General features: G+C 69.8%; 3 protein-coding genes across 9 annotated transcripts; 2 read left to right on the top strand and 1 right to left on the bottom strand.

The window, feature by feature from the left end:
* Positions 1-58: 58 nt before the first annotated feature.
* Positions 59-2,305, top strand: MRPL10 (mitochondrial ribosomal protein L10). Its single transcript, XM_072886002.1, has 5 exons — positions 59-166; positions 385-554; positions 956-1,120; positions 1,247-1,391; positions 1,630-2,305. The coding sequence occupies exons 1-5, from the start codon at positions 127-129 to the stop codon at positions 1,878-1,880; spliced, it is 771 nt and encodes a 256-aa protein (XP_072742103.1). The 5' UTR covers positions 59-126; the 3' UTR covers positions 1,881-2,305.
* Positions 2,306-2,786: 481 nt separating this feature from the next.
* Positions 2,787-12,642, top strand: OSBPL7 (oxysterol binding protein like 7). Of its 7 annotated transcripts, none has more exons than XM_072885689.1 (23): positions 2,787-2,925; positions 4,049-4,250; positions 4,484-4,609; positions 4,766-4,819; positions 4,941-5,054; positions 5,146-5,265; positions 5,359-5,479; positions 5,568-5,671; positions 5,774-5,866; positions 5,962-6,091; positions 6,200-6,324; positions 6,564-6,644; positions 6,730-6,861; positions 7,410-7,500; positions 7,593-7,870; positions 9,930-10,067; positions 10,144-10,207; positions 10,285-10,363; positions 10,512-10,599; positions 11,386-11,527; positions 11,611-11,737; positions 11,815-11,937; positions 12,127-12,642. In XM_072885689.1, exons 2-23 carry the CDS (start codon positions 4,107-4,109, stop codon positions 12,233-12,235), a joined length of 2,583 nt encoding a protein of 860 aa, XP_072741790.1. In that variant the 5' UTR covers positions 2,787-2,925; positions 4,049-4,106; the 3' UTR covers positions 12,236-12,642. The 7 variants fall into 7 exon arrangements, 4 of the variants coding, with proteins under 4 accessions (XP_072741790.1, XP_072741789.1, XP_072741787.1 ...); XM_072885688.1 differs by having other exon boundaries at positions 10,455-10,542; XM_072885686.1 differs by having other exon boundaries at positions 10,455-10,599.
* Positions 12,643-13,102: 460 nt separating this feature from the next.
* On the bottom strand, positions 13,103-22,214 carry TBX21 (T-box transcription factor 21). The gene is made up of 6 exons (XM_072885978.1): positions 21,751-22,214; positions 15,070-15,224; positions 14,852-14,973; positions 14,619-14,777; positions 13,901-13,962; positions 13,103-13,814 (listed from the first exon to the last, which is right to left on the bottom strand). The coding sequence occupies exons 1-6, from the start codon at positions 22,212-22,214 to the stop codon at positions 13,166-13,168; spliced, it is 1,611 nt and encodes a 536-aa protein (XP_072742079.1). The 3' UTR covers positions 13,103-13,165.
* Positions 22,215-22,680: the final 466 nt, after the last annotated feature.

The raw sequence follows: 22,680 nt of genomic DNA, 5'->3' as shown, positions 1-22,680 counted from the left end.
GGGCGGCCCCGGAAGGGGCGGGGCGGAGGGCGCGCACCCCCCCTTGCCGGTACCGCGCGTCCTCTCCGCGCATGCGCGCCGGCGGTCCTCCACCTCCCCTCAGGCCTTTGCGCTCCCGCGGCCAAGATGGCGGCGCTGAGCGGCGGCGGCGCGCCATGGCGGCGGGGTGAGGGGCTCCTCACCGGGGCTGGGCGTCTCCACGGGGCTCGGGCAGGGGCGGGCGGTGATGCCAGGCGCAGGCCTGGCGGGGGAGGGCGTGCATGCGGCCCGGGCCTGTCCTTACCCGAGCCGTGCTCCCCGGTCCCGGCTCCTCTCCCGCTCCCCCGGGGAGCCGGGGCCCTGGCGCCGGCCCTGAGCGCTGCCCGTGTGCCCCCCTCTCCTCAGGCTGGCTGCCCGCCTTGCAGTTCGTCCGCCGCGGCTCCAAGGCGGTCACCCGGCACTGGAAGGCCATGCACTTCCAGCGCCAGAAGCTGATGGCCGTGACCGAGTACGTGGCCCCGCGGCCGGCCGTCCCGCCGCGCTGCCTGGCCCCCAGGAAGGAAACGCTGGAGGAGGTAATTTTTTGGCCTGTGGCCCTTGTGGGTGTGCGGCTGTGGGGCCTCGGTGTCTGCGGAGACCGAGTGGCTTTGCACACCCCGTGTGCGTCCATTGCTCCGGGGGCTTGACGCAGGGTCTGCAGCCCCCACCGGGTGTGGGACAGACCCCCGGGACAGCCCTGTCCCGGGTTAGCCTGGCTGGACACCTGTACGAGAGCTTTTTTGGGTGTTTACTGCCCCTTTTCCTCGTGTTGTGGGTGGTTGGGAGATGTCCCAGCTGGTAATCAAGTGCTGGAAACCAGGTGAGTCCCGATCCATGGCAGCGTCTCACAGCAGCAACTCTGTTTGCAGGGTCGGAGCGGGAGGAGGCAGCAGCCTTTGCCCCTTCCCTGCGGCCCATCGCTGTTCACTCCCTTTAGGACAACGGTTACGTCCGGCTGTTACGGCGGCAGGTGGAGGAGGTGTTCCGGAACAATCGGTTGATTGCTGTCTGTCAATACAACTCCATGCCTGGCGAGGACGTGGTGCTGATGAGGCACTACCTCCGAAAGCACAACATTGAGGTCAAGTTCGTCCTGAACGAGGTAGGCGCAGAGCTGCCGGCGCAGATCCCGGTGTCGCTGGGGGCAGGGGAAGGTGGATGAGAGCTGGGACGACTGTGTGATGCCTGCCGGGGTGAAAAGCTGCATTTTGAGAGCTGTCTCCCCCAGATTGTCAGACCCGTGCTGTCCCAGTCCAAGTACAAGAATCTCCTCCCTCTCTTCGTGGCGCGCAATATCCTGCTGGTGAGCCGGGAAGCGAAGGTGAAGGAGATGCTGCGGGTGCTGAAGGGAGTGCCGCAGATCAACCTCCTGGGTGAGAGCCTTCCCTGCGTCCCCATCCGCTGGCACCGGGCTCGGGGCTTTCATCCGGTGCTGGGGAGAGGTGCTCCCTCCGGCAGGATCCACGCTAACGGAGCTGCGTCTGCGGGATTGCTGTCGTGTTCATTAAAATGAGGGGATGGATGGCGAGGGGTGGCAGTCCTGCCTGTGGAAGACGAAAGGGCTCTGTGGGCACCCCATCTCCCGTCCTCAGCTCTGCCTCTCTGTTCCAGGCGCCTGCATCGATGACACCATCCTGAGCAGGCAGGGAGTGGAGAACTTCGCCAAGCTGCCCTCGCTGGAGGCTTCCCAGGGGCAGACGGTGGGTGCCCTGGCCCTCCTGCCCTCCCAGACGTCCTCCCTGCTCCAGCGCGGCTCCGCGCACCTCACGGCTCTCCTGGATCAGCACATCCGCCGGCTGCAGGCTGGGGAGACGGGGAGCCTGGCCGAGCCCAGCCCTGCCCAGAGCTCGGAGGCTCACTGACGCTGGCCCCCGGCCCCCAGCCAGGCCCCGTGTGTTGGCTGGGAGTCGGCTCCTTCACTGGCTGCGGTCGGAGGGGTGGTCAGGGATCGAAGGTTTGGCCCCGGGTGGGCAGCCAGCGGTGGGGACTGAGGGTCCTGCAGCATCACCAGCCCATCTGGGGAGCCCTGGCCCTTCCCTTTGCTCCCCACACCGATGGCACCTGGGAACGGCCCGGCTGCGTTTCGGGGGCTGCGGTTGGAGGGTCGCTGGGATCGGCTGGAGGAGGCAGAGCGCGGCGGGGACCGGTGGCAGTGCTGGCGGGGAGGATGTCCGGCACGCTGAGCCCCCGCACCCTCCAGAGCCGGGGCAGCGAGGGGGAGCCCGGCAGCGCTGAGTGAGCTGCGAGCGTGGGATCGTTGTCTTGTCCATTAAAGCGTGGTGGTGGAGATGCCGGAGGCCTCGTCTTGGATTTGGGGGCGGGTGGGGGTTCCTGCCCCTTGAAGCCCCGGGGAGAGGCCGGGTGCTGCTCCGGGGCTCTCCTGGAGCAGGGAGCAGAGCGGTGCTGCGGGGTGGGTGAGGGAAATCCCGGGGGGGGGGGGGGCCGGGACCCCCCTGGGCTGGTGCCTCTCCCGGGGGTACTGCCGCTGTCCCGCGTGGGCAGAGCTCGTGGGCTGGCCCGTTTCCCCCGCGGTGGGGGCCGGCCTGGGACTGGGGAGCGGGTGCTGCCCGTTCCTGATGCCCGGCCCCCCCCCCCCCCCTCCCCCCGCGGTGCGGGAGAGGAGCTGTCCGTGATACCGGCCGGGGGGGTCCGGGTCCGTCCGTGCCCGGGATGCGGTGAGGGGGTCCGGCTCGGTGCGGGCCGGTACCAGGTGCCGGCAGCCGGCGGGTGGGTACCGGTGTCCCGGTGGGTCCCCGGCGCTGCCGGCTCCGGTCCTCCATGGTGCAGGGGGCAGAGCCGAGCGGCTCCGGCCCGGCGCCTCCGCCTCCTTCCGTGTTCCGGTTCCTGCAGCCGCCGGGCAGGATGCGACCGGCCCCGGCCCCGGCTGCCCGCCCGCCGCCCGCACAGGTGAGCACCGGGGACCCGGCCCGGGGCAGGGGGGGCTCCGGCCCCGCGCCCCCCTGCCAGAGCCCCACCGCCTCCGGCAGCGGGATCCGACCCCTGTGCCCGCTGCTCCGGGGGGTTGACACCTGCGTGGGGCAGGCGGGGGGACACGGGGATGGGCTTTGCCCCACGCGGGGGTGGGGGATGCCGGGCCGGGCTTTCCCCCGCGGTGCCGGGGGTCGTGCCCGCGGCCGTGCCCTGCCCGGAGCAGGCGGGGGCTTTGCCCCTCCCGCCTCGGTGGGGGCTTCAGGCGGAGGAGGCGGCTGGAGACCCCCGGGGGCACCGGTCCAGCCCCGCTCCCGTGCGGGGGGTCACTCCTGCCCCCCGGCAGCACCCACTGGGCTCTCCGCTCGCTGTCAATCTGGGCAGGGCGGGGGGGGGGCGTGCGGTGGGAGCCCCCTGTCCTCTTCCCCTCAGAGCAGGGGTGTGCGGTGCTGCGGTTATCGGTGCCGCGGTTACCGGTGCCGGGGCTTGGCCGCCGTCCCAGGGTTATCCGGGGACTCGGTGCTACAACAGCAGCCGGGATGCCTGGGTACCCTGGCAGGGGCAGCGCTGGAGGGGGGCTGGCAAGGGGAGGGGGAAGCTTCCCCGTGCCTCAGTTTCCCCCTCCTGTACTTGAGAAGGGCAAAGGGAACGCCCTGCCGGGAGAGAGCGTGGCTAGATCGGGGTTTTGAGGGGGCTCGGGGGTACCGGGATGGACTGGGGCTGATCCCAGTCTCTGTTCCCCGGGTCGCCCTCCCGGCTGTGCTTGCCGCAGGGTTGCCCTGTGGCACCGAGTCCAAGGGGTGACAGGAGCGGGGTGGCAGGGCCGGACTCTGGACCCGCCAGGCGGGCGGCGGGCAGGCGAGGGCCGGGCAGCGGAGATAAGGCTGGGTGGGTCGAAGGCTCCATCTCACGCAGAAGCTTCTGGGTCCCAGCCGCAGTCATGTGCGAGGCTCCCTGTTCCTGGGGGGGCAGGAGGATCCCCCCCCCCCACCCCTTGTCCCCATGAGGGAAGGGATGAGGGTGTCTGGCAGGGCACAAAAACTGCTGGCAGGGTGGGAGATGCCCTCCCTGGGCTCCCTGACGTGGTGTCCCCTCCTCGCAGTGGCTCCCACCGCCTGGGCCGTGACGGCCGAGCTTGGACCACCAGCCCCGCAGTGCGGATGGGAGGGGGGGCTTGGCCTGGTCCCCCCATCCCCCTCCGCTTGCCAGCCATGGGCAGCCACGAGAAGGACGCGTCCTCTCCGAAAAGAGCCCTGTCGCGTTCCAACAGCACTGTGTCTTCCAAGCACAGCAGCGTTCAGCAGGTCGGGGGGGCTCTGGGCTGGGGAGGGGGGCTCAGCGGGATCCCACTGGTGCACCCAGGTGGGACTGGGGATGCCATGAGGCCTTGGGGGGCTTCACCCCACTTTAAGAAGGGGGATACAGAGATGCTCCGTCCCCTGGGGACCACCAAGTATCCCTGCCTGGGGACAAGGTGGGGAGCACGCCCCGGCTGCCCCCAGTGCCACGGGACCCCTATGCTGACCCCCATCCCCAGCAGGGCTCGGAGAGCTGGGAGGTGGTGGAGGAGCCACGTACGCGGGGCAGCCCGGGCCAGGAGCCGCAGCGGCAGGAGGGCTACCTGCTCAAGAAGAGGAAATGGCCCCTGAAGGGCTGGCACAAGGTAAAGGGGCAGAGCTGGCACCGGCAGCTGTCCCCTGGCCACCCGGCCAGTCCTGGGTGCTGTCCCCATCCCTGGGGTGATTTGGGCCCCTGGATGGGGGGCTGCAGGGACCAGTCTCTACCCGTCCCCCCAACAATCATCCCTCTCTGTCCCCAGAGGTACTTTGTGCTGGAAAACGGCATCCTGAAATATGCTACCACATGCCAGGACGTGAGTGTGGGGCCGGGTTGCGTCCATGCAGCCTTCCTGAGGGCTCAGGGTGGGGGAGACCCCCATGGCCCCCATGAAGAAGGGGGTCTTCCCCCTGACAGGCATCCCCGGGCTCCCCCAGGTCCTCAAGGGCAAACTGCATGGAGCCATCGACGTCCGTCAGTCCGTCATGTCCGTCAATAAGAAGGCGCAGCGGGTCGACCTGGACACGGAGGAGAACATCTACCACCTCAAGGTGCTGGTGGGAGCTGGAGCCGAGGCTGGGGGTGTTGGGTGATGCCCACCCGGGTCATTCCCCCCCCCCCCAACTTGCCCCTGTCCCACAGATCAAATCCCCGGAGCTCTTTGCCAGCTGGGTGAGCAGCCTCTGCTCCCATCACCAGGGCGAGAGGCCCGAGCCCTGCCCCAAAGGGGGTCCTGCAGGGAGGACCCCCACCAACACGCAGGTGGGTGGCACCTTGGAGTGGCGATGTGAGGCAGCGCCCGGGTGTGGGGCTCCCGACGGCAGCCCCGGCGGTGCCCCTTCTCCCCTGCTGCAGGGCCCGTGGACGCGGATCCTGCCGTCGGGCAGTGCCCCTGCCCTCTCCACCCTCGCCAGCTCCCGGGACAAGGTGAACGCCTGGCTGAAGGACAGCGACGGGCTGGAGCGCTGCTCGGCTGGTGAGCAGGGCAGGAGGGGATGCACGGGGTGGGGGGGGGGATGCCCTGTCCCCCGTCCCTGACTGGGCTCGATCTGTGCCTGTCGCAGAGCTGTCGGAGTGCCAGGCAAAGCTGCAGGAGCTGACCAGCATGCTGCAGAGCCTGGAGGCCCTGCACCGCATCCCCTCGGCCCCCCTCATCTCCGGCAGCCAGGTGAGCGGGGCAGTGGTGGGCATGGGGCTGAGCATCGCCCAGTGTGGCAGCCCCCCCTTCCTGGGGAGGGTCCGGCTCACAGCCCCCTCCTCTCGCTCACAGCCCTCGGCCGCTGCGGAGAGGCCCAAGAAGGGCAAGAGGACCACCAAGATCTGGTGCACCCAGAGCTTTGCCAAGGACGACACCATCGGCAGGGTGAGGGGCATCCCGCTGAGCTCCGCCTGCTGCCGGCCAAGCTTGGGGACGGAGCCCCCCCAGGGCCCCGCTGACCCCCGTGTGTCCCCCCCCAGGTGGGCCGCCTGCACGGCTCTGTCCCCAACCTCTCACGCTACCTGGAGCCGTCCCAGAGCCAGCTGCCCTTCGGCCTCCCCCCCGAGTACAGCCAGCTGCAGAGGAGCTTCTGGGTCCTGGCCCAGAAAGGTGGGATGGGGCAGGGGGGGCTGAGCCCTGCCGGGGGTCCCGGTGGCGGCAGGGTGGGTGCCGGGGTGCCGTGCCGCAGCCCAACCGCCTGCCCGTGTCTCCCGGCAGTGCACGGCTCGCTCAGCAGCGTGGTGGCTGCGCTGACGGCCGAGAGGGCCCGTCTGGAGGAGATGCGGCAAGCGCTGGACCGGCGGCGCTCGGCCCCACGCCCGGGTGGTGCCGGCAACGCTGGGGTGAGGGATTGCAGGGGGCCGGGCAGGGCTGTCCCTGGCTTTGGGTCCTGCTGGGGCCTGGGGGTTTTTGCTGTTGGGGTGCCGGTGGGTGCAGCGAGTTGGCAGGGTCTCAGCCTGGTTCTGGGTGCCCGGGCAGCAGTGGGGTGATGCCCCCTCCCTGTCAGCCCCATGCTGGCTGGAGGGGACAGGCTGGGGGGGGGGGGTGAGGGACTCGGCTCAGCCTCCCTGTGCCTCCGCAGGCCGCCCTGCGCCGCTTCCACTCCCTCTCCATCTCCTCCGACACCACCCTGGACTCCTTCGCCTCGCTGCACCCCGATGAGGTCAGGGGGGGCTGGGATGGGGTGGGGTGGGGGGCCGAGCAGCCCCCCCGAGGGCGGGGGGCTGAGGTGGTGGCTGTCCCCACAGCCGGACGCACTGCCGGCCAAGGGCCGGGAGCAGCAGCTCTCCAACCGCAGCATCGTCTCGCTGGCCGACTCGCACACCGAGTTCTTCGACGCCTGCGAAGTCTTCCTCTCCGCCAGCTCCTCCGAGAACGAGGTGGGGCGGGGCTTCGGGCGAGGGCGGGGCCGTGGCCAGGGGGCGGGGCTCTGCGGGGGAGGGGGTCTCTGCAGACCCCCCTGCTGTCCCCCTCCCGCTGTTGCTGTGGGTTGATCTCTCCCTTCTCTCTCCCCCGTCCCCTCCCCGTTAGCCGGCCCGGGAGTCGCCCCCCCTGCTCGCCGTGTCCCCCCCAGCCCCTGTATCCCCCCCAGTCCCCACGTCCCCCCCAGCCCCCGTGTCACCTACAGCCCCCCGCAGCCCCCCCTCGGGGTCTCCGCAGTCTCTGAGCCCGGCGGCGGGGGCCGGGTGCTGCCGGTGCCCCCCCCGCCCCTGCTCCCCCTCCTGCGGCCCCACCGGTACCCCCACCCCCTCCCCATCCTGGCCTCCCCCGCAGCCCATCCCAGATACCCGGGGCTCGTCCCATCCTCCTGGGGGGAGGAGGGCCCTGCCCGGTACAGCCCCTCCTACCCCCCCCCGCGGTGGGGTAACCCCCAGAGCACCCCCCTCGGGACCCCCGAAGCCGCCGACGGTCCCCTGCGCATCCCCAGCCCTCGGACGACGAGTCGTGCATCAGCGAGGCCACCACCAGCGCCTGCGAGGATGCCACCGAGCCGGGGGGGCCGGGCCGCCCCCCGACAGGTACGGAATGGGGGGGACCGGGGGGACACACACACCGAAGGGGGGGCGTCTCCGGCCCACCGCCCCACCGCCCGGTGCCCGGTGCCCGGCAGGAGCGGAGGGCCCGGGGATGCCCGTGGAGCCGCCGCCGCTGGAGCTGCCGGGGCCGGACCCGCGGCGGCGGAGCTGCCTGCCCGCCCCCCCCGCTCCACCGGGGGACGTGAGCCTGTGGGGACTGCTGCGGAGCAGCGTGGGGAAGGACCTGTCACGCGTGGCGCTGCCCGTGCAGCTCAACGAGCCGCTCAACACGCTCCAGCGGCTCTGCGAGGAGCTCGAGTACAGCGCGCTGCTGGACCGCGCCAGCCGCGCCCGCGACCCCCGCCAGCGCCTGGTGAGCCGGGGGGCTCGGGGACACGGGGGGCAAGGGGGACACGGGGGAGCTCAGGGGCCTCGCGGTCGGGGGGGTCAGGGGACACGGAGGGAGCGCAGGGGGAACAACGGGGGACTTGGGGAGTTCGAGGATTGGGGGGCCTGGGGACACGGGGGAGCTCGGGGGACAACGGGGGACTTGGGGAGTTCGAGGATTGGGGGCCTCGGGGGACACGGGGGAGCTCAGGGGGACAACGGGAGGACTTGGGGAGTTCGAGGATTGGGGGGCTCAGGGGACACGGGGGAGCTCGGGGGACAACGGGGGACTTGGGGAGTTCGAGGATTGGGGGCTCAGGGGACACGGGGGAGCTCAGGGGGACAACGGGGGACTTGGGGAGTTCGAGGATTGGGGGCCTCGGGGACACGGGGGAGCTCAGGGGAACAACGGGGGACTTGGGGAGTTCGAGGATTGGGGGGCCTCAGGGGACACGGGGGAGCTCTGGGGGACAACGGGGGACTTGGGGAGTTCGAGGATTGGGGGCCTCAGGGGACACGGGGGAGCTCGGGGGACAACGGGGGACTTGGGGAGTTCGAGGATTGGGGGCTCAGGGGACACGGGGGAGCTCGGAGGGACAACGGAGGGACTTGGGGAGTTCGAGGATTGGGGGGCTCAGGGGACACGGGGGAGCCTGGGGGACTTGGGGAGTTCGAGGATTGGGGTGCTCAGGGACACGGGGGAGCTCAGGGGGACAACGGGGGACTTGGGGAGTTCGAGGATTGGGGGCTCAGGGGACACGGGGGAGCTCAGGGGAACAACGGGGGACTTGGGGAGTTCGAGGATTGGGGGCGCTCAGGGGACACGGGGGAACTCAGAGGGACAACGGGGGACTTGGGGAGTTCGAGGATTGGGGGGCTCAGGGGACACGGGGGAGCTCGGAGGGACAACGGAGGGACTTGGGGAGTTCGAGGATTGGGGGGCTCAGGGGACACGGGGGAGCTCAGGGGGACAACGGGGGACTTGGGAGTTCGAGGATTGGGGGGCTCAGGGGACACGGGGGAGCCTCAGGGGACAACGGGGGACTTGGGGAGTTCGAGGATTGGGGGCTCAGGGGACACGGGGGAGCTCGGAGGGACAACGGGGGACTTGGGGAGTTCGAGGATTGGGGGTGCTCAGGGGACACGGGGGGAGCTCGGGGGGACAACGGGGGGACTTGGGGAGTTCGAGGATTGGGGGGCTCAGGGGACACGGGGGAGCCTGGGGGAACAACGGGGGACTTGGGGAGTTCGAGGATTGGGGGCCTCGGGGGACACGGGGGAGCTCAGAGGGACTTGGGGAGTTCGAGGATTGGGGGCGCTCAGGGGACACGGGGGAGCTCAGGGGACAACGGGGGACTTGGGGAGTTCGAGGATTGGGGGCGCTCAGGGGACACGGGGGGTCAGGGGACAACGGGGCGCTCTTGGGACGTGTAGGAGCAGAGGACACGGGGGCTCAGGGGACACGGGGGGCTCGGGGTCAGGGGGGGGCAAGGGGGACTTGGGGAGTTCGAGGATTGGGGGCTCGGGGGACACGGGGGGTCGGGGACAACAGGGAGCTCTTGGGACGTGTAGGAGCAGAGGGGACACGGGGGCTCGGGACACGGGGGCTCGGGGTCAGGGGGCAAGGGGGACGTGGGGGACACGGAGGGAGCTCGGGGGGACAACGGGGGACGTGGGGAGTTTGAGGATTTAGGGGGCTCGGAGGGGCAAGGGGGACGTGGGGGACACGGGGGGCTCGGGGGACACGGAGGGAGCATGGGGGGACAACGGGGGGACTTGGGGAGTTCGAGGCTTTAGGGGACTCGGGGGACACGGGGGGCTCAGGGGACACGGGGGGGGCCGGGCCAAGCCCCCCCGCAGCACGGGGCGTGGGCCGGGACACGGGGGATGCACGACCGCGGGGAGACCACGCCCATAATGGGCGTGGTCGAGGGGAAACCACCACCGGGGAGGGACCAGCGGACACCACGCCCCCCCCGAGGGGCGGAGCGCGGCGGCGCCCCGCCCCCAGCGCGGTGGCAGCAGCGCGGTGGCTCTGGGGACAGGTCTACGTGGCCGCCTTCGCCGTGTCCGCCTACGCTTCCACCTACTACCGGGCGGGCAGCAAGCCCTTCAACCCGGTGCTGGGCGAGACCTACGAGTGCGTGCGGCCCGACCGCGGCTTCCGCTTCATCAGCGAGCAGGTGGGGACAGGGACGGGGACGGAGAGCGGGGACGGAGCCGGACAGGGTGGTGGCGTGTTCCTCTTCCTCCCGCCAGGTCTGCCACCACCCCCCTATCTCCGCCTGCCACGCCGAGTCCGACAACTTCATCTTCTGGCAAGGCGGGTGTCGAGGAGGGCGTTGGGGACACGCGAGGGGACCGGGGCGGGGGGTCTCACCTCCTCCCGTCTCCCCCCAGACATGAGGTGGAAGAACAAATTCTGGGGCAAGTCCCTGGAGATCGTCCCCGTGGGCACCGTCAACGTCCAGCTGCCCAGGTGAGACCCCAGCCCCCGTAGCTGGCCGCCCCCCGTGGCACCGCCCTGCCCTCCCCCCCCCCCCCCGCCGACGGTGCGGTGGTGCCCGCAGGACCGGGGACCGCTTCGAGTGGAACAAGGTGACAACGTGCATCCACAACGTCCTCAGCGGCCCCCGCTGGATCGAGCACTACGGGGAGGTGCTGATCCGCAACACCCGCGACCCCTCCTACCACTGCAAGCTCACCTTCTGCAAGGTGTGCCCTGCCCCGCCCTGCCCCGCCCTGCCCCGCCCTGTTCCCAGCTCCACCTCTCGCAGCCTACTCCCTGCCCCCTGCCCCGCCCTGGCCCCTCCCTTCAGTCCCTGGGCTCCCTCCACCCCATAGCTCCACCCATCCATGTGCTCCTGACTCCGCCCTCCTGTGCATCACCATTGCCTGGCCCCACCCCTTCGGATGTGGCCCCGCCCCTTCACCCACATGCTCATCTAAACACTGTGTTGTTGCCCCGCCCCTCACCTGGCCCCACCCTTTTCCAATGGCCCTGCCCCTCACTTATGGCCCCACCCTTTCCCAACAGCCCTGCCCTTTTCCCAGTGGCTCCGCCCATCACTTAGGGACCCACCCCTCCCCACTTACTCCACCCCATCACTCATGGCCCCACCCTTTCCTGATGGCCCTGCCCTCACTCAGGGCCCCACCCTTGTCCAATAGCCACACCCTTTCCCAATGGCCCCACCCTTTCTTGATGGCCCCACCCTTTCTTGATGGCCCCACCCTTTCCCAATGGCCCCACCCTTTCCCAATGGCCCCACCCTTTCCCAATGGCCCCGCCCTCATTCAGGGCCCCACCCTTTCCTGATGGCCCCACACTTTCCCGATGGCCCCGCCCCTCACTCAGGGCCCCACCCTTTCCCGATGGCCCCACCCTTTCCCGATGGCCCCACCCTTTCCCGATGGCCCCGCCCCTCGCTCAGGGCCCCACCCTTTTCCAACGGCCCCGCCCCGGCCCCGCCCACCCCCCCCAGCCCCCTGTGGCCGCAGGCGCGGTACTGGGGCGCGGGGGCCAACGAGGTGCAGGGGGCCGTGCTGAGCCGCAGCGGGACGGTGGTGGAGCGCCTGGCCGGCAAGTGGCACGAGGGGCTGCACCGTGGGCCTGCCCCGGGACAGTGCATCTGGAGGGCAAGTAAGGACCGGGGCGGGGGGCTGCGCCAGGGTGGGTACCCCGCCCTGGGGGTCTCAGCACTGTGCCCCCCCCCCCCTCCGCAGACCCCATGCCCCGCGACCACGAGAGGAACTACGGCTTCACCCAGTTTGCCCTGGAGCTGAATGAGCTCACGCCCGAGCTGCGGCGGGTCCTGCCCTCCACCGACACCCGCCTGCGCCCCGACCAGCGGTGAGCAGCACCCCAGCACCGGGGAGGAGGGGTGCTGAGGCTGCCCAGCTCGTTACAGCGATGTATGTCCCCCCCAGGTACCTGGAGGAAGGCAACGTGCCGGCGGCCGAGACACAGAAGCGCCAGATCGAGCAGCTGCAGCGGGACCGGCGCCGGGTCATGGAGGAGAACAACATCACGCACCAGGCTCGCTTCTTCAGGTCCGGCACAGGGGGGGTCGGGGGGGGGGGGTCCCAGGGCTGGCGTATGGGGTGGTGCATGGGGCACGGGGGGTACCCATGATGCATGGGGCACGCGGGGCAACCGAGGAACGGGGGAGACCCGCTGGGGGTCTTGATGGCACCCCAGATGTGACACACCCCCCCCACACACACCCCCCCAATCCCCAGGCGGCTGACGGATGCCAACGGCAAGGAGTCGTGGGTCACCAACAACACCTACTGGAAGCTGCGCCTGGACCCTGGCTTCGCCCACCTGGACAGTGCAGTGCTCTGGTAGCGACCCCCCCCCCACGGGGCGCTGAGCCCCCCCCAGCTCATCACAGCAGTGATGCCCAGCAGCGGGGCTGGTCCCCTCAGCACTGGGGGTGCAGTGCCCACACCCCCCCCCACACACACCCCCCCTCCCGCCTCGGCTGTTTTGCTGATGTTGAAGCAAAACTGGGATACAAAATTGGGGGGGCACAGGCGGTGCCTCCCCCTGACCCGGGGCAGAGCCTCGGGGCTGGCTGGGGTACTTGGGGGGCAGGGGCTGGCGGTGCCCCGCTGCCCTGGGGGGCACAGGACGCCTGGGTCCCTGGCTCACTGGGGGAGGGCAGCGGGGGGGCCCTGGGGTGCCCGCGGGCGGGCAGACCCCCCAGCCCCCCCCAGCTGTGCGCAGGGGCTGCTCTAATAAAGGCTGCAAAGGGCTGGGGTGTGCAATGAGCTTCCTTCTCCCCGCTACCGGCCCTGGGGCTCAGGACCCCCCTCCCAGCCCAGGACGCCTGGGTGCCCCCAGCAAGGCGGGGTACGAGTCAGCCCCCCCCCCCCCCGATGCCTCAGTTTCCCTCCTGCCTGCCCGCAGAGGAGAGCAAAGAGCTGTGCCCCATAGTGTCCCCTTTATTGTGAGATATGCTGCTGCCCCCCGGCCCCACGCTGGGCACATGGGGGCTCAATAAATACTTCAGCATTACCCCCCCAAAAAAAAAAAAAAAAACAACTACCAAAGACAAAAGTACACCCGCCCCGGTAACCGTCCCCTCCCTGCTCGCCCCTGTGGCCCCACCAGGGTGGCACCGGGGGCTGATTGTCTGGCTGCAGCCCCCCCCTCCACTCAAGTCTTCCCAGGATATGGGTGTTAAATGGGACACACACACAGAGGACCCCTTGCGCCCAGCTCCTGTGGCCTTGGGGTGCCTGGGTGGGGGTCTGAGCCCCCCCCCGGCGCAGCTCAGTTGCTGTAGAAGCCATAGTAGCCGCTGTCAGTGGCCGGGTCCTTGTCGTAGAGGTCCCCGTTGCGGGGTGGGGGGGAGCTCTCGGCGCTGGAGGAGTAGGGGGACACCCGCCGCCGCTTGCACTCGTACAGCCCCGAGTCCGAGGAGTCACCCGAGGTGGCAGCGGGGGGCTCGGGGGCCCAGCCCTCCGCCTCCTTCCCCTTCTCCTCCCGGGGCTCCCGGTACCAGCCCAGAGCCCCGGGGCTGCCCTTGGGGCCGTACTGCCCGGGGCTCCAGCCCCCCGCCGCCCCGAACCCCCCCGGCCCCTCGGGGTAGTAGGGCAGGGGCGGGTGGGGGGCAGGCGGTAGGGTGAAGGGCTTCACCCCGTAGGGCACCAGCTTGCCCCCCCCGTAGCCCCCGTCGTAGCCACTGTACTCCAGTGCCCCGGCGGTGGGCGGCTGTTGGGGGGTGAAATACCAGCGTGGGGGGTCCTTGGGGGGCAGCGGCAGCGGAGCCCCCCGCTCCCCACCGAAGAAGCGCCCGGGGGGCAGCGGGTACTGCTCGGGCAGGAAGGGCTGGAAGCGGGGAGCTGGCAGGAGCTGCTGGCAGCCGGGACCGTCCGGAGGAGATGGGGTGAGGCGGTCACCCTCCGAGGCTGTGTACATCCTGGGGGGGACAGGGTGGGAGTGGGGGATGCCCTCCTGCCGGCCGGGGTGGCGGGGGGACCGGCAGGAGGGCAGGGGGACACTCACGAGTCAAAGTTGTCCCGGAAGCCTTTGGCGAAGGGGTTGTGGTCGATCTTCAGCTGGGTGATCTGGGGGGGGGGACACCGAGCTGGGGGCTGGGACTACTGTCAGCCTGCCCCCCCCCCTGGGATGTCCCCCCCATCCCTTTTCCCTCGAGCAGCCCCCGCCCCACCAGAGTCCCCTGCCTGTCGCAGGACACCCACCCCGGTACCCGAGGGGCTCAGCCACAGCTTGGGGGGGCCAGGCTGTGCTGGGGGGGACTGGGGTGATTGCTGAGATGCTGATGGGATGCTGGGGTGGGGGGCATGGAAGGGTGCGGGGATGCTGAGGGGATGCAGGGGATGCTGGGGGGGCTACTGGGATGCTGAAGGGGGTCAGGAGGAGGTACCGGGGTGCTGAGGGGATGCGGGGTTACCAGGGGTTGCGGAGATGCTGCGGGCACGGGTGTTGGGGGGGGGAGCCTGGGGGATGCCACTGGGGTTTTCCTGATGCTGGGGACCTTAGAGGGTGCTGGAGGGGGTTACCAGCGGCTGCTCTATGGGGGTTACTGGTGTTGGTGTGATGCTGGGGTGATAATGAGGTGTATCAGTGATTTCTGTGGCCCTGGGAGGATGCTGGGGGTGGGGGGTGGGTGCTGGGGTTCCTGTGCTGCTGAGGGGCTGTTTGGGGAGGGGGTACCCCCACGCTAGGGACCGGGGTGGTGGGGGGGGTGTCTCGTACTCACGTCGGCGTTCTGGTAGGCTGTGACGGCGATGAACTGGGTCTCGGGGAAGGCAAAGGTGTGGGTGTGTGGGGAGGGGTATGCCTCCTCGCCCTCACCCTCCTTCACCTCCGTCACATGCAGCCGGGGCTGGTACTTGTGCAGCGACTGCAGCACGATCATCTGGGGGGGCAGCGGGTGGTCAGGGGGGGCATGCGGGGACCCGGCACAGCCCGGCACGGCGGCGGGACCCTTACCTGGCCGACGTTGTTGGATGCACCCTTGTTGTTGGTGAGCTTCAGCTTCCCAAAAGAGACCTCCTGCCGCATCCAGTGGGCACCCGTGTTGGGCGAGTCGGGGTGCAGGTAGAGACGGTTCCCTGGGGAGGGGGGGGGGGCACCAGGGACGGGGTTAATCCCTGCCTGGCACCGCAAGGAGAAGGAGGATGAGGAAGGGGATTCGGGGGGGGGCGTACCTGGCATGTTGCCCTCGGCTTTGCCGCACTGCACCCACTTGCCACCCTGGTAGCGCCAGTGATGCTGGTCCACCAGCACCACGTCCACGCAGACGCTGTAATGGGCCACGGGGTTGAGCCCCGAGAGGCTGAAGCTGAGGAACGGGAACATGCGCCTGGGGAGGGGACAGAGGCGCAGACATTGTCAACCCCCCCCCGGCTCAACCCCTGGGGCAAAGGGTTGCACGGGGAGGGGGTGGCTCTGCCTTGTCGAATGGTGATGGGGAAACTGAGGCAGCCTGATGCCCGGCCCCCCCCCCCGTACCCGGCTGGGTGCCCACCGGGAGCTGACTGACCCCAGCAGCTGAGGGATGCTCTCGGGGCTGATCCCCCCCTCCCCAGCATCTTCCTCCCCCTCCCCGAGCACCTTCCGGATCGGAAACCAACACCGCTGCTATTTTGGGCTGGGCGCCAGCCTGCGCCAAGGGCAGGAAGGGGACGGGACGGCCAGGGGGACCCTACTGCCCCGGGGCTGCAGCTGCCTCCCCCCATGGGGCTGTACCTCAGGTCCCCCCACACCCGGGGGGGACCCCAAATCCCAGCCCTGGGGTGAGAGATCTGACCCCCCCAAGTTCAATCCCTCTGTTTCCATCACCAGCCCCAGTAGCCCCAGTTGCCAGCCTGGGTTCGCAGCGGGGCCTCGGGCCATGGCCAGGGTTGCTGGTTCAGCCCCTCCCGGCAGACCTTGGCTCTTTGACCGCGGCATTTCGGCACCCACTGGAGTTTTGGCTTTTGGTGGCCGGAGCTGGAAACCAGCCCCAGCCCCAGCACCACCAGCAGCCCCGGCGCCGTTGCCCGGCCACCCCATTAGCATCACCCGTGTTAACGAGCCGTCACCGGCGGGGAGCAGGACGGAGCCCCCACACAGACCGACATGGGGCACACGGAGGGCCCTCAGCCCCCCGCCCAGCTTTGCCTGGGTGAGATACACATGGGGCGATGGGGGAATTCATCCTGACCCCCCTGGGGGAAGAGGGCTGGGGAGGGGGGGCTGCAGCCCCGCACACCCCCGGCCCCCTCCCTCTCTCCTCCCCTCTTCCTCCCTCCCTTGGGCTGTGCCGCTTCGCATGTGTCGGTACCCAGTGGGCGAGGGTGGGGGGGTCCTCCAAGCGCCAGCATTTCTCATAAAGCGCGTGCCGGGGCTTCTCTGAAAGGGCCCCGGAAAGCCTCGCCTGGCCGAGGGGGTCCCACGTGGGGCTGGGGGCTTCCACCTCTCCCTGTGCCAGACGGGAACCCAGTTGTCCTGACTGGGTTTGGGCAGGGAGGGTGGGCTGCTCCCCGGAGCCGACCTCAGCCCGGCCATCATCCCAGCAGGAGCGAGGGACGGAGCCGGCAGCGGGGCTGCCCACCAGCAGGATTCACCCCTGGCAGGGAGCTGGGGGTGGGGGGGTTACTTTGCCTCCCTGCCAGCATGGGAAGGGGACGTCCTGCCTCCCCTGCCAGCTCCTCGCCACCCCAGCCCCCAGCGCACCAGGTTTCCCACCAGCAGAGACCTGTGAGCTCATGACAGGGATGGCACGATGTACCAAAGGGGCTGCTGCACCAGGGCGAGCAGCCAAGCCCCCCCGGGCCACCGTCCTGCCCCTGTGTGCCAACCGCGGCGGGGGACGAAAAACAGGCAAGGAGCAAAGCGAGAGGCTGGGAGCTCTGGGTGCCGGGGCAGGAGCGTGGGGGATCGGCCGTGGCCCCGGCAGGAAGCGCAGCTCGGGCAGTGCCACGGCACCGGGGAAGCGGCATGCAAAGAGCGGTGGAAAGAGCGTGCACAGCCCGCGCCGGGTGCCGCTGACTCAAAATTGCCCTTGCGAGAGAGAGAGGGGAAAAGAAAAAGAAAGCGGTGCTCATGGCGAGGAGCTGCGCACGTGCTCCCCAGGGTCAGGCCAGACGGTGGCCCTGAGCATCCCCGGTACCCCAGGGTCCAGCCAAGCCCTCGCAAACCCCATCCAACCACTCGTGTGCCAAAAGCGGACGGCCCCCGGGGCTCACATCTCCTCCGGAGCGAGCGAGACGCGGCTGTGTCAAGGGACGGTGGTTCCTGCCACCGATAAAAATTGCAGCCACATCAAAGGGCGGCAGCGAGGGGCTGCGCTGCCTCCGAGCCCCCGCCGAGCTCTCGCAGGGCACTGCCTCACCACCGCCACGCTCCGGGTGTCAAAGCCCTCGCCGGCACCGGCACTGGCTCCTGGCACACCAGTGAGCCAGGGTGATGGCTGGGCCCGGGGCAAGCAGCCAGGCTTGGTGTTGCACCAGCCCCGAGCTGCTGCAAGGAGGAGGGAGGAAGAAAACAGCCTTTTTCTGGGGTTTTTTTTTTGCACCTTGCTTGCTCCGACACCACTGGTTCCCCGGCTCCCCGAGCCTCACGCTGCCGGCGGAGCAGAGAGAGAGAGTTAGAGCTCAAACGCTGCCGTGGTGCAAACCACAGGGCTCGGCCGGGGCACGGGAGGGCGGGGGTAAGACCCGAAACCATGCACGCCTCGCGTTTATTTTTAAATCCCCTGGCGCTCGAGCTCCCGAGGCTGCTGCTCGGGCAGGACTTGGTTTCCCTGGGTTTGGCCCCCGCGGTTCGGGAGGTGCGGTGGTGGGGTGCAGGATGCCCCGGCGCTCCCCCTCCCCACGCAACCCCAAAAGCACCTCGGTTTTCCCTCCCTTTGCGTGTTTGTTTCTGGAGCTCTGGAAGGGCACCCCAGATCTCAGACTGCCCCGAGGTTTGTCCTTGCATGAATCCCTCGACTTGGGGGGGCGGTGGGACAGGGTGTGCGGCCATGGGGCAGGGGAACCAGGGGATACGGGGAGCTGGGGGCACACTGGCCCATCCAGGGCACATGGGTGTCAAGAGGACGCTAGGTGACATGGGACCCTGGGGACATCGGGGTCATGGGGACACAGGGAGCAGGGACAGGGCGCCCAGGATGAACCCAGGTGGAAGGGAAATTTGGGGGTCAGCCACCTGCAACGCCAGGAGCTCAACCCCCCCCCAGCCGGCGGTGCCTCCCCTGCCCAGCCCTGCCTGCATCCCCAGCAGCGCACCGGGGGGCTGCCGGCTTCCTGAGCCGCCACCTCTCCCAGCGCGCCCCAGCCCGAGCAGCCACAAGAACCACGGCTGCGTGGGAGATCGGCGCAGCCCCCACCGTGCTCCACCTGCCCCCCGCCCACACCGCACGGCTGCATGGCACAGCTGTACGGCACGGCTGCTCGGCACGGCACGGTGACATGGCACGGCTGCACGGCTACGCGTGGCACGGCGGCACGGTGCTGCGTGGCTGCATCACGCAGCTGCGTGGTTGCGCGGCACGGCTGCTCGGGCATGGCACGGTGACATGGCATGGCTGCGCGGCACGGCATGGCTGCGCGGCACGGCACGGCTGCGTTGCAGAGCTGCACAGCGTGGCATAGGTGCATGGCACGGCTATATGGCTGCGCGGCATGGCTGCACAGCATGGCACGGCTGCACCGCTGCCTTCAACCCCCAGAGCTGCCAGCCGCGTACCTGGTCCCCCCAGCCCAGCCTGCATGGGAACAGCAACTGCCGGCCTGGGCGAACCATCGCCGAGTCCCCCTGAAAAGGCAAAGCCAGCCCTTGTGTTCCCCCAGATGCCGGGCCACCCCCAGCACCCCTCAAACCAAAGCCAACCCTTGCGTTGGCCAAACGTAAACCCAGCCTTTGCGTCCCCAAAGCTGTCCCCCACGTCCGCCCCGCAAAGGCAACGCCAGCTCCTGCGTCCCCCAAGGGCAAAGCCGTCCCCAGCATCCTCTCAAAGGCAATGCCATCCCTCGTGTCCCCAAATGCAAAGACAGCCCCTGCACCCCCCCAAAGGCAGCACCGAGTCCCCCCCCAAATGCAAAGCCAGCTCCTGTGTCCCCTGAAAAGGCAAAGCCAGCCCCAGCTTCGCAGCAGAAACCTGTAGCAGGAATTCCCCGGGCCCTTCGCAGCCGGGGTGATGGCGAGTCCTTGGGGGTTTCCGCAGAAATCCTGCCCTGGCTGAGCCCCGAGAGCCGTGGGGGACGGAGGAGGGATGGGGACCCGCGTGGGAAACCGGCAGGAAATTATTTTTGCTGGGGACGAGTGGGCACGGGATGGCGTGGGACGGCGTGTCAGAGCCAAGGCAGAGGGGCAGGAGCAGGCAGGGAAGGAGCCAGCGGGGGTAAACCCCAGCATCTGACCAGGTTCGCCCCGGTGCCACCATCTCCCACCCGGCCTCAGCTCGTCTTCGTGCGGGCGCGGAGGGCTGCACGCCAGGGACACTGGCATTGAGGGACCAGCGTAGCCCTGGGGGCTCCCCAGGTGGGGACATGGGGCACCCGTGGGATGGGACGCAACCCCTGCCCTGCCCCAGAGCCCCCTGGCCCGGTGGGTGCCTGCGTTAGGGCACACATCCCCCTCGAGCCCCAACTTTGGGGTTTTTCCTGTGTCTCAGCAGCGCTGCAGCCTGGCCCTGCACACAGATTTTTGCAAAAGCAGCTCAGGGTCGGGGGAAACGGATGTTTTGTGGCTCTGGGGTTGACGTCTCCCCAGGCTGGGTTTGCCGTGAGCCCCCTTGGCACACAGCGCATCCCCCCCCCTCCAGACCCCAGCCCCTCTGCAGAGCCGTCGGGGGGGATGGAGCTGGAAAAAGAGCCCCAAAATGGCCTGGTTTCAGGCTGGGAGCTGATGGCAGACCCCAGACGTGCAGTGGGGCAGAGGGGACGGGTTCTCTGGGGGCACCCCAGTTTCCAGACCCTCAGCACCAGATCCTGAGCCGCCCTGGCACAGCAGGGATGGGCACTGCCCCAGCACCCGCCACAACAGCTGGGGAAAGAGAGGAGGAAAGCAACGGGGCAAATTTCAGCAGGTGCCTGCAGGACCTGCGTGATGGCAGGTGAGAAACAACCATTTGGGGGGCCCAAAGTCCCCGCAACCCACTTGGCTGATGCTGGGGACACATCACCCCATCCGTGACGGTGCCGGGTTGCTGCCGAGCGGCCCCGAGCCCGGCGGGGAGAGCAGGCCTGGGAACGGCCGTGGCAAACCAAGCGGCCCTAACGTGTTTAGACTTCCAACACATTAAGCAGGTTGGTCTCAGTATTGAAGTGACACTGTCTGTCTCGGCCGACGGAGGGAAGAGGAGAGGGCACGGAGCATCGCTGCCGGCAGCCCCCGCGCCCAGCCCCGGCGTTGGGCAGAAAGAGAACCCCTGGGTGGAGGAATGGCGGCGAGGGGGGGGGGTCACTGCAGCAGGAGGAGCTGGGGGGGGGGGTCTCTGCCAGCTGCCCTGCACGCAGCGGGTGTGCGTTGTCCTGTCTCCCCCTTGCCACAGATTTTTGGGAGCCACGGCATAGCCCCCGAGCCCGATCCGGAGGGGGCTGAGCCCGTGCCCGGCCCCGCCATGCTCACGCTCCCCTCCTCGCCCCAGCACGATCCCACTGAGAGCTCCCAAACTGCAGCCCGGGGCCCGGCTCCCCCCACTCACATCACCCCGGTGTGGGGCCGAAGGACGGGCTCAGGGTGGGCACCAGCATTTTGGGCTCCCCTTGCTCCACGTCAGGGTGACTCCACGACCCCCCAGGGCCTGTATCGCACCCAGCCCCCTCCGGACCCTGCAGGCAGGGGTGTTGGCAGAGGTGGGGTGGACTTTAGCCCCCCACGTACCCCCCAACCCTGCCCCAGCCCCTTCCCCAGCCCCAGGAACCCGCAGCCTGTGAACACCCCAGGCGGAAGGCAGCACAGAGGGGACAGCAGGTGCTCGGCCGCGGCGTCACCAATGGCTGTTTTGGCACCCAGGATGTTGCCGAAATGCCCCCCCTTCCCCGGGCACATGGGGGGGGCACCGGGCCTCTGCCTGCCCTAAAGAGCAGGGTCGGGGATTTCCATCCCAGAGAGAGGACAGCAACTAGAGGGGGTGTCACCCACCCACCCACTGTGCTCGTGGGGTGGCCGGGGCCGCTGGCACCCTCCTGGGCCCGGGCAGGCACCGGGCTCTCACTACTTGTTGCAGCGCTGAGCTCTGGATCCGGCCCGTGGGTCGAGGCCGGATAAACGCTCCCTCCAGGCCCCTGGCACTGGCACCATCTCTGCGAGCTTCCTGGCACAACAAACCCTGCCTGGACACTGCAGGTCCGGACCCCCCCTCTCCCACCCTGACACAGGTTGGGGACACCCCCCAGATCCCCTTCTCCTTCCAACAAGACTCAACTCCCCTCGAAAACAAGACCCCAGGGGTCTGGTCCACTTCGTTCCCCCACTTTTTTCCTTTGCCCACACAGAAAGACATCAGCCCCAAACCCACAGGGACAGGGACCCCCTCTTGCACACCACCCCCCCCACCCCCCTTGCACGGGCAGACGGGGACCCCCAGCCCCACAAACACCTCCCACACCTCCAGCCCTTTGGGGAGACGAGGCAGGAACCCCCAGCCCCTCACCATGCCGGCCACCCCCGGCCCACCCCGCAGCCCCCCCCGGCCTGTCCCGCGCCCCTCTCTGCACCCCCTGCTGCCGGCGTGCCCACCCCAGCATCCCCAGTGCCCCTGCCCTGCCTGTATCCCTGCCCACACCGGACCCACACCCTCTCCTCCCCGATGCCCGTGCGGCTCCCGGTGCCGCTGCCGGTCTCTGTCCCGGTAGCCCCCACCCCGGTACCCCCCGGTACCCCCCGGTCCCCCGGCTCACCTGCCCTGCTTGGTGATGATCATCTCGGTCTGGTGCTTGTGGAACTTGGCCCAGAGCGGGTAGTTGTTGAGCATCACCTGCACCTTACCGGCCGCCCGGTACCCGGGCGGGGCACAGAGCGGCCCGGCGCGGGGGCACAGCGGGGCGGCCCCGGGGGCGTAAGCGCTCTCCGCGCCCGCGTACAGCTCCGCGCCCGCGTAACCCTCGACCGCGTAACCCTCGACCGGGGCGGCGGCGGGAGGCGGCGGTGCCCGGTAAGGCGGGCACGGTCCCAGGAACCGGCCGCCGAAGCCGCCGGGAGCACCGTAGGGCAGCGGGGGGGCTCCCGGCTCCGGTCCCCCCCCATCACCGTAGTAGGCGGCGGCGTCCCGGGGGCCCGGCGGGTCCTTGGCGAAGCTGGCGGCTCCGGTGAGCATGGGGGCGGCGGGGCGGGGGGCTCCGGTGCCCGGCTCCAGCGCGCCCATGGACGGGCGGGGGGCACCGGCCCCGCTCAGCCGCTCATGGGGGCCCCGCCGGCGGCCCCGGGACCCGGAGCCGGGCGCGTTTCAGCGGTGCCCGCCTCGCCGGGCTCCCGCCGCCCCCTCCATGCCCGGCGGCCCCGGGGGCGGGGGGAAGTGGGGAGGGGGGGGGGGGCGGGCCGGGGCGGCCCGGGGAAAGCCAAGGGGGAGGGGGGCAAAAAAACAAACCCGGAAAAAAAAAAAAAAAAAAAACCCACCAAAACCCAAAACCAAACACCCGGAAAGCCCCCAAAAGTGCCGTCGGGGAGGGGGGTCGGCGGCGCGGGGGGGGCCCGCCCTGCCCCGCTGCTACCGGTGCCGCTGCCGGTGTCCTCACGCGTTCCACCTGCCCATCCCCGTGGCCCCGCGCCTCTTATCCAAAGAAGCGGCTCCGCGCCGGCAGCTCCGCCCCCCGCGGAGGCGGCCCACCGGG

The sequence above is a fragment of the Ciconia boyciana genome, chromosome 22, assembly GCF_034638445.1.
Source record: "Ciconia boyciana chromosome 22, ASM3463844v1, whole genome shotgun sequence".
Classification (NCBI taxonomy): domain Eukaryota; kingdom Metazoa; phylum Chordata; class Aves; order Ciconiiformes; family Ciconiidae; genus Ciconia; species Ciconia boyciana.
The sequence above is the reverse complement of the archived record's forward strand: the minus strand, read 5'-3'. Positions and strand labels throughout refer to the sequence as shown.